Below are 10,969 nucleotides of genomic sequence, written 5' to 3' on the forward strand. Positions count from 1 at the left end.
AAGTGGATGGCATCTTTGTCACACAAATATAACTTGCTGTTTGTTTTTGACTTGTTGTGTAAAGGAAACTCTTTACTTGATGCTTTTGAACCCAACCCATTGACAGTTTGTGCATGATTACGCCAAATGCCTACAGATCTATATAACGTTTCTAGTATTATCCAGAAAGTATCTGTATCTACAATGAACATTAACCAGTTGCACATAGAAATAAATGGAATTTGGTCTGAATGATATTCTGGTCCTCACTCAGGCTCTGTGGGCATTGAATGGTGGGATCCATATCAAACCATTTCAGCCCCCCAGACCTAAACCAGTTCCTCGAAATAACAATTCATCCATAATATCAGCGGTTGACATGGGAATCAGCGATGAGGAGTGGGAAAGACTACAGAAGGCTCTGGACTGGCCTATTCCAGATCAAGAAATCACTCATCTGATTCAGAGCACAAGTCCAGTCCACTCAACTTTCTCTATTGTGGGACTCAAAGAGAGTTACAAAGTGGGAGAAATTATCTCTGTTATTATCACAGCCAGAGACCACAACAAGAACCTGAAAAGATATGGAGGAGACTTTTTCAAAGCAAAACTTTTCAGTACAGAGCTAAAGGTGTGTTTATTTTATGACATATTTTTGAAACACATTTTTGAAAATAAACAAATAAATAAAATCAATATACAGACATTTGTCATGTTAAGTTTCACTTCCGATAATTGCTGATTTATTTACATAAATATTACATATTATGTTTACGTTTAAAAGCTTTAAAATGTACTTTACCAACAGACATTAGTTTTCTGCATTACATTTATTCTTTTCCATTTCTCTTGAAGGCGAGTGTGTACGGGGAGGTTGTGGATCATCGTAATGGGACTTACTCTGTTGCTCTTCTTCTGCCCTGGGAAGGTCAGGCACAAGTTTTTGTACGTCTAGAGCACTCCAGTGAGGTTGTGCAGATTCTTAAAAAATACAGGGACTCTTCATTCCCACGCACCCACTTTAATGGCTACTTTGAAGGATCAGGACCCAATAAAACCAGGATCCGTGAAGTAGTAGAATGTAATCTTAAGTGGGGTGCAGATGGAAGTTGGAGGAAAGGCGACTGCTGTTGTGAGCATAGGGATATAAGAACAGGGACGGTGTGGCAGTGTGAGAGACCGAAGAAACTTTCCTGTGACAAACTGGTTCGTCATTCAGGCGGACGTTTGGAAAGCCCATTAAATCTTCTTGAGCAGCAGCTTTTTTCAAAGTAATGATTCAAAATGAATTTCAGAATAATTATAGAATTGTAAAACACACACAAAAAAGTGTACAAAATATATATATTTTTTTCTCCACAGGAAATTAACAAATCTTGCTATTAGTGGAGACAAAAAAATCCTAAATATCCTTCCCAACACTGCAGCCATTGGTATGTTTACATAATGGTCTTGGTACGTTTTGACCATCTCATCTCCTGGGGGGGAATTAGGCTTGAGTTATTTTTGTTTATTGTCAGCAAATTGGTTTATGGCATTAATATTTGGCATTGTTTAGACACTGAAATTGTCGCACACACTTAAGCGGCGTTTCAGAGAATGAAATATTTTAAAACACAGTAAACACAATGGAAGTATGAAATAAATGAAGTAAAATAACATGAAGTAAAAACATATATGAAACCTATTAGAAATAGGAACAATTTAATATATTAACATATATCTAGGCCATACAAATATATGTTTATGTATGTGCAATACAATTTTGGACATATATGCCATGTACAAGTATATCCATTATATAAGTAAATATACAAATATATTTTTTTCCTTTTTTTGCAACAGGACTAGGGATGGGTACAGAACCGGTATTTGTTTGGACCTGTACGTAATTGGGTCAATACCGGACTACCGATACGCTTCAGGACAAACGATAGTGTTACCGATACTTGCGTTGTTTTATCTCCCTGTATACTTCTGTGTTAATGGCAAATTAGAAGCGGCTGCTTGTCATTTTCCTGTTGGTCAGTGCGTGCCAGGACTAACAACGAGCCGGGCGGGGCCCAAAATCAAGCGCGTTTCCACTATTAGATCATTGCTACAGTAAAACCCGCCCGTAAAGCCGCCTTTCCACTATCTCCGACAAACGACAAGCGATAGACCGGAAGTCATTCATTTCCAATGGAGAGTAGTGCGGGAGCTGCGTGGAGTTCTGCATATGCAGAAAATTAGGATCCGATTTGAGCTTCGGATGTGATACAATATTTGAACTTCTGCGGCTAGACTGTGTGCGAGCGATCGGCCGGATGTGATGTATTCTAATGAAAACTATGAGCGCGAGGTTAGAATGACCAATATTTTTCCACTTTAACATTATTCTGTAAACACTACTTCTGTAAAATTACGCTTTAGAATAATTATGGCAGAAATAATTATTTAATAATTATTAAATCACTATGTACGTTGATTAGCCCCATAAAACCTACTATGTTTTTATTTTGGGGGTCATTTTTTGTGTGTGGATATATTCATACACAGAGCCGGTTCTAGACCTTTGGAGGCCCTAGGCAAAATTCATGTTGGAGGCCCCCCACCCCTAATAAAAAGCACTTGAAACAAATATGATTCCTAACCTTTTTATTTATACAACATTTAATTTTAAATTGTGTATATTTTTTTATTTATACAGTACCGGTCAAAGTTTGGACACTTTACCATTTTTTTATGTTTTTGAAAGAGCACATTGTCTCACACACACACTGTAGACTTGCGTGGCATATAAACGGTTACTTGGGACGATGTTAAATCAGAGTTCTGTGTGGAGCTCTTATAATAAAATGAATGAAAATAATAAAATTAATGAAAATGAAGTGCAGTGCAAACTCTGCCGTGCAAAACTTGCTTACCAAAGACCACAAATGCCACCGACTGGCAAAATTAGCAAAGGCTTACTTGTGACCAATATTTTTCCACTTTAACGTTATTCTGTAAACACTACTTCTGTAAAATTACGCTTTAGAATAATTATGGCAGAAATAATTATTTAATGATTATTAAATCATTTCATTTAAAATGTTGTATTTTTTTATTTATACAGTACCGATCAAAGTTTGGACACTTTACTATTTTTTTATGTTTTTGAAAGAGCACATTGTCTCACACACACACTGTAGACTTGCGTGGCATATAAACGGTTACTTGGGACGATGCCCATAAAACCTACTATGTTTTTATTTTGGGGGTCATTTTTTGTGTGTGGATATATTCATACACAGAGCCGGTTCTAGACCTTTGGAGGCCCTAGGCAAAATTCATGTTGGAGGCCCCCCACCCCTAATAAAAAGCACTTGAAACAAATATGATTCCTAACCTTTTTATTTATACAACATTTAATTTTAAATTGTGTATATTTTTTTATTTATACAGTACCGGTCAAAGTTTGGACACTTTACCATTTTTTTATGTTTTTGAAAGAGCACATTGTCTCACACACACACTGTAGACTTGCGTGGCATATAAACGGTTACTTGGGACGATGTTAAATCAGAGTTCTGTGTGGAGCTCTTATAATAAAATGAATGAAAATAATAAAATTAATGAAAATGAAGTGCAGTGCAAACTCTGCCGTGCAAAACTTGCTTACCAAAGACCACAAATGCCACCGACTGGCAAAATTAGCAAAGGCTTACTTGTGTGTGCTCACGACGTCTGTGCCATCACGCCAGGTTCACACATGCTCCGTCTGCAGTGTGTATGCAGTCCATGTGTGGTTCATATGCGATGCAGAAGCAGCACGGGCTCATTGTGCTTTCACACAGGACGCGTTTGCAGTCCACTACTGATCCGTGGCTGCTCACCACAAACACAACATTATAATAAAATTAATGAAAATAATAAAATTAATGAAAATGAAGTGCAGTGCAAACTCTGCCGTGCAAAACTTGCTTACCAAAGACCAGAAATGCCACCGACTGGCAAAATTAGCAAAGGCTTACTTGTGTGTGCTCACGACGTCTGTGCCATCACGCCAGGTTCACACATGCTCCGTCTGCAGTGTGTATGCAGTCCATGTGTGGTTCATATGCGATGCAGAAGCAGCACGGGCTCATTGTGCTTTCACACAGGACGCGTTTGCAGTCCACTACTGATCCGTGGCTGCTCACCACAAACACAACATTTATCCATTATTTTGATTTCAAAAATAATGGAGTTACTGAAAATGCTTTTTCAGCATTGTGATTCTCTTTTTACGCAGTACAGTAATACAATCTTTCATAGACGTATTCACGTTTAAGCGCAATAAATATAAGCAACGCCTTAATGCGGTTTACTTCTAGATTTATATATTGTTGCTAAAGCAGGTGGCAAAACATTTAAGCTACTTTTCTTACATTATCACAAACATTCTAAATTAAAACTTACCACTGACAGAAACAGTCAGCTCTCCTGGCTTTTCTGTTTACCTCCACGAGTGCATCTATTCCGTGGCTGCTCACCACAAACACAACATTTATCCATTATTTTGATTTCAAAAATAATGGACAGAGGATTCATGAGCTCGCAAAGCTCAGCACTGGACAAAAGCTCAGTATTGTAAGCGGTGAGCGGATTCTAACCCTTACGAAAAAGAAGTTTATTCAAGTGTGCTATTAGTACCTGGCTTTTCTGTTTACCTCCACGAGTGCATCTATTATGTTGCCTTGTTTATCTAAAAGTGCTCTTTTCCTTGCTTTAAACCTAGCCAAAAAGCCATATGTGTTGATTGTGAAACCCAGTAGACCACGGGTGTCAAACTCAGGTCCTGGAGGGCCAGAGTCCTGCAGAGTTTTGTTCCAACCCTGCTCCAACATACATACCATGTAGTTTTCAAATAAGCCTGAATGACTTGATTAGTTGTATCAGGTGTGTTTAATTAGGGTTGAATCTAAACTCTGCAGGGCTCCGGCCCTCCAGGAATTGATTTTGACACCCCTGGTTTACTCACGCATCGCAAGGCGGTGGCGCTGCGCTTCTCGTCCGGTGTGCGACCGCCTTTCAGAAATGCAACAAGAAAACAGTGCAGCGAGAGTGACTGATATCACCAAAATAAAACATAGCAAAATTTAAGTCAAATTAAAATCCTCATTACAAATGCATCATCACACAATCGGTCTGTGCACAAAACCAACAAATGATTAATGTAAGCCAACACATCACGACAGCGCTCACAGCAAAACAACTTAGCGACAGACACTTCATTACAAACAAGCAGTGTTTATATTAAATAATATTATTGTTGGCGCAGCGGCCCAGTAAATGTCCTCACTTACGTTATTTGTGGCTTCCATCGTGACATGAATAATAGCTAGTTAGTTTATCAGTGTATATATCTATTTTTTTTTTCCGATAGAGATCCCACAGCGGGCATAACTTGTCATAAAGTTAGTGATAAAAAGGCCCGCCCATTTAGAGGAAAGATATGATTGGTCAGTTTTCTCTGTAATTTCACAACTGGACCACCAATCAATCTACGGAAACGCTAGGCGGAAACATTCTAATATGGAGAAAATGGGCGGAGTTCATTTAACGCATTCACTGGTTTGAAGAGTATATTTCCACAGAAATTGTATTTATTTTATTTAGATGATGATTGTGAAATTATGAATTGCTTAAATAAAATAGGAAATTATGACTTTTTATTAAAAATAATATTTAAAACTTTGTCATTTAAAAAAAAAATTGTAAATATTGTTTTTACAATAGTTTAGGCTCTCTCTGAGGGCCTAGAGGGCCCCGACGGTTCCCCGCTGTTCAAATGTCATAAAATTATCCCATGAAACTAATTTCATATTCCAAGTGTCCTGAAGTCATGCGGTACACTGTAAAAAATAAGTGTAATTTTAACTGTAAAATTTTGTACAAACGCTACGGAAAAAAACTGTTAATAGGTTAACAGTAAGTTCCCGTACTATATACAGGGAAAAACTGTAAAATTTTCATTAAATTAAAATTTCATTTAATTTTACAGTAAAATGCTGTTAATTTTACAGTTTTTAGAAGTAAAAATAACAAATCAATGTATAATTTACAGTCAAAAACTGTAAACTGGTATTCCCAGAATTCCCTGCATGACACTCCACATTTGAAAGTATTTTGTTTAAATAATCATGTTTTTTAATAGTTTTTGTTATTAGTTATGTATATTTGGGCTTTATGTTACATCTTCTGTTGTTTAATGAAAGTTGAATGCATTATTTAAGTATCATGTGTGTTACCATGATGGTGTTTTGTGTTTGCATGAATGACTCTGAAAATTATTTTGTAAAAACTACAGAATTTTTTTTACAGTGTAGGGTTTGCCAAGAAACAAATCAAAAATGTAATCTATTACTAAGCATAAATCTCTTCGTGCATTTATTCGAGTGCGCGACAGTTCGCGCCGGCACACATTGGAAAGTTGTCACTCACTTCAAATCATCGTGATCTCACAATGTACCGTTAATTAGGGGTGGGCGATACTGCAATTTTTGGTATCGATCCGATACCAAATAAATACAGGGCCAGTATCGCCGATACTGATACCGATACTTTTTATTTTAAAAGCATGCATTTGAATTAACCAATTACACTTTTTAAAATTAACAATAACTAAGGCTGATCTGATTAAATCTTTACATTCACCATTGCTATGTGGTTATTGTTTGCTTTTCTGAAGAGACTCCCATAGAAAAGATTTATAAAGAAAATGCTTGACGTGGCTTAATGCATTAAGAAAGTAATATTAAACGACCAATTCAATATACACCTTATTAATGTTGCAAACTATACACAAGCAAGCAGACATGAAATATCTATAAGTGAGCAGAATATGAAAGCAACGCAGTTTCACATTAAGCACTTTCCTCCCATAGAAAATGGTTTTAAAACGCTTAACATGGCTTAATGGATGAAGACAGTGATATAAAAAGACCAAGTTCAATATACAATTTATTAATAGAATATACTAATGTGGAGGCAAGCAGATGAGCCCAGAATATGTACACAATGCGCTAAATTGCACATTAAATGTTTTCCTCCCATAAACGTTATAAAGAAAACACTTAGCGTGGCATAATGCCTTAAGAAAGTAATATTAAAAGACCAAACTCAGGATACACCTTACTTTTGATACTGATGAACCATATACAGGCAAGCAGATGAGCCCAGAATATAAACGCAACACGCTAAAATTGCTCCCATAGAAAAACAATGTGGCTTAATAGATGAAGACATAAAAATATAAAAAGGCCAAATTCGGTAGGCCTATATAGTTTATAAAAAATATACTATGAACTATGCAAAGTATTTCCCTCCTCCCCTCATCATTTATTTTGCAGTGCGATGTTTTGTCTCTCTAACTTTTTTCTTCTTTCTTTTCTTTTCTTTTCTTTTCTTTTCTGCCATTCCATCTCTCACTAAACAAAAGTGTCTGCTTGCGCTTGCCGCCGCTGAGTCACATTGCACTGTGTATAGAAAAAATAAACTTAAACTAAAGTACCGATTTCATCAGGCTGGTATCGATCCGATAACAATACATTTACATTTAGTCATTTAGCAGACGCTTTTATCCAAAGCTACTTACAATTGGGGGATACATAAAGCGATTCTTCTTCACAATAGCAACATTGGTATCGATACTATCGATATGAGGATCGTTCCGCCCACCCCTACTGTTAATCAGTGAAGCTCTTTACACTGCACAATGAATCTCTTATTTACATCGTATCTACACTTTTAATGAGAGGATTCATGAGCTCGCAAAGCTCAGCACTGGACAAAAACTCAGCATTTTGAGCGATGAGCAGATTCTAACTTAAACACCTCGCATTCAGAAAATCAACAGATATGTCTGTGATTGGTTACATTGCTCAACACTGCAAAACACGCTGTAAATATAAACATTTGACGCTCTCCAGAACACAAATACACACTGTAGCATTTGCCAAATATGTTACGCCAATATCAGATGGGGCCCCCTGACTCCCCGGAGCCCTAAGCGCTTACCTCGCTTATTGGTTAAGTCCGGCCCTGCTGAGCAGAAAAGAAGTTAATTTCTAGTTAGTTGAAACTGAAATGAAGTGTTATGTTAGAGCAGTAATGCAATCATCAGCAGAATTTAGAAGATACACTCATCTTAGCTCCTTTTTTAAAAACAAAAAAGAAGTTCTAGTGTCTTTTTACTTTTACAAATATTTTACTTTTGTAGATATTTTTTTAGTCAGCTCCCGATGCGATGCCATTCACTGTGCGCGCAAATTCAAACCGTCACGTTTGGACACCGGCGCTCACGCTCTTTTAAACTCGTAATAAACCAGTGAATGATCTGTCCAGAAATGACGCTGATCGATATAACAAGTTTAGTTGAAAAGAGTTCTCTTTCGCTCTTTCAAGTGAAAGAGAACTCGAATCGGGACTCGCGCCCACATGCAGAGAGAGGGGGGCGCAATTCAGACAATTGATTCCTCTTTCACGTCTCTTTGCGCTTCAATGGACAGATACACACAAATTTATGTTAAAATACCTGTTTTGGCAAGTATTCTGGTAAACACAGTCAGTTATGTCTTAAGTGACCATAAACACCCGAGAAAGGAAGTGAATGTGTGTCAGTATTAAGTCCGTGCATTTGGTCTTAAAGAGACAGCAGCCTATAAATATCTGCTTCTGTCTGCTAATCAAACACCACCACAGCTTTAAACAATATTAATCCGTTTTTAACTTATGCAGTGAGCACTATTGCGTTATTGTTGAAAAATGTGCTTTGTTACGTGCCTTTTTCTGTTTGCTTAGAAGCATTTGTAAACTGCAGTACTAAAGTTCAGCGGTAATAAAATAACTTGAAATTTTCAACATCTTTTCACATCATGTCTTTTTGCACCAAATTATAGAGGGTATTATCGATAACAGTATCGATACGTATCAGTACCGGTATCAATAAAATGTAAATGATAACCATCCCTAGATAGGACAGTATAGAGAGACCGGAAGCGAAATGATGGAGAGAAGGGAATGTGATCAGGAAAGATCCTCGAGTCGGGACTCATAATGTATTTTGAGTTTTAACATGTTGGAGCATGTATTTAAAACATTTATTACAAAACACAGTTATAGTATTTATTACTATTTATAAACACAGATTTTTAATTATATGTTGCATATATAAATAAAATGCATATCATTGACATGGTTGCTGCATATAATAACATATGAGAAATCATCATATATTGTTAACACGTACAAATTTTACTGTGGGGATTTTATATATGTTATAATCTTATATCTTCATGTACCCAAACAATGTATATATGTGAAAATTACATACAGCTTGATAGGTAACATATATGATAGTATCATTCTTGATATACAGTAGGGCAATTTGTCATATATTACATATCTGTATGGGTTTCTTTATTTTTTTTCCAAAAAGGAAATGGTCAAAACATACACAGACCTCATATCAGAGGACAGATATCATCTGAAATCAAATGTAGTTTCAAAATAATTCACGTAGCTACAAAACATTTAATGTGCATGTTTCTTTGTTTTAGGCACAATAGAAAAATGCAGGTCTGGCATGATGACACCGGTTCCTGCAGGGTTTTATTTGAAAGATGTCTGGAAGAGACACTAATTATTGCATGCAATAAATCTGAATGCATTATTTGTAAATTGACTGTTAAGATAAACATTTTGCAAAATGTATTATTTGTATATCATTGTGTTGCCACTAGATGCCTGTATAGCCCTATGTAACAATCCCTAGCTAAGACAATGCACATAATTTACACATAAATCACACACAAATTAATTTTATTACATTTGGATTTGGATACATGTTTAGATATTATCAATGGCTACTTTTTGTCTTTATCTGTTTTTTGTTCAATTGTTTTGTTGTTGTTGCTTGAAACATTGATTTAAAATGTTAGTTATTGCATTATTATTTCAGTCAAACCTATATAACCCTTTGTTAGCCCAAACTACATATAAAAGCCTGATCAGTGGCATAAAAGTAATCAATGCAGCTACTTAATCCTTTGCTACTCATTAACGCGTGAACTTCCCCTTTAAATAACGTGACGCTCTGCCCTCTATGTGTATGACGCTACTTCCATTAAGAGTTTGCTCTTTTCCCAGTTGACCCGAAGGCCCAACCAGCTTAGGTGCGAGAGCACCAAGTCCCTGTGTTCGCACAACTGATCCTGAGACTGAGCTAGTATGAGCCAGTCGTTGAGGTAGTTGAGAAAGCGAATGCCCTGCTCTCTCAGGGGAACAAGGGCTGCCTCTGCAACTTTCGTGAAGATACGGGGCAACAGGAACATCCCGGAGGGCAGGACCTTGTACTGATATTCTCGTCCTTTGAATGCAAACCGCAGCAATGGTCTGTGGTGCGAAAGGATCGACACATAAAAGTACGTGTCCTTCAGGTCGATCGCTGCAAACCAATCTTGGGGACGGATGCACCCGAAGATGCATTTCTGCGTCAACATCTTGAAAGGTAACCGGTGAAGGACCCGTTTCAAGAAACGCAGGTCCAAGATCGGTCGTAACCCACTGTCTTTCTTGGGTAAAATGAAGTAGGGGCTGTTCGTCTTCATATCGGCTGGAGGGACCGGCTCTATCTCATCCTTTGCCAGTAGGACTGCGATCTCCACCCGCAAGACAGGAGCATCGGCCGCCTTCACTGATGTGAAGTGGATGCCGCTGAACTTGGGGGGACGCCGATTCTGATGGTCCACAGGAGCCAGCGAGACGTTCGGGTAGCCAGGCAGCCAAACACCGTACAAGCTGGACCAGCGGGACCACCGTCGTACCTGGTTCCACGGTTTGGCAGAGGGTGCGTGAGTAGGGCCTTTGATGATGCTCTCGAACCGCCCGCTGCTCCCTGCTGGCGAGAGAGGAGAATGAGTGTGGTCCGGTGTTGGTCCGTTCTCGACTCTCCGTGCCCTCTTGGGACCCAGAGACCGAGAAAACC

The 10,969-nt window shown here is 37.8% G+C and overlaps 1 protein-coding gene across 1 annotated transcript; it reads left to right on the forward strand.

The window, feature by feature from the left end:
- The first annotated feature begins 214 nt into the window (after positions 1-214).
- On the forward strand, positions 215-10,544 carry LOC107683702 (NXPE family member 4-like). Its single transcript, XM_016479770.1, has 6 exons — positions 215-610; positions 835-1,250; positions 1,342-1,412; positions 9,543-9,615; positions 10,349-10,406; positions 10,527-10,544. The coding sequence occupies exons 1-6, from the start codon at positions 215-217 to the stop codon at positions 10,542-10,544; spliced, it is 1,032 nt and encodes a 343-aa protein (XP_016335256.1).
- The last annotated feature ends 425 nt before the right edge of the window (positions 10,545-10,969 follow it).

The sequence above is a fragment of the Sinocyclocheilus anshuiensis genome, unplaced genomic scaffold (genome assembly GCF_001515605.1).
Source record: "Sinocyclocheilus anshuiensis isolate Anshui unplaced genomic scaffold, SAMN03320099.WGS_v1.1 scaffold3908, whole genome shotgun sequence".
In the NCBI taxonomy this organism is placed as follows: Eukaryota; Metazoa; Chordata; class Actinopteri; order Cypriniformes; family Cyprinidae; genus Sinocyclocheilus; species Sinocyclocheilus anshuiensis.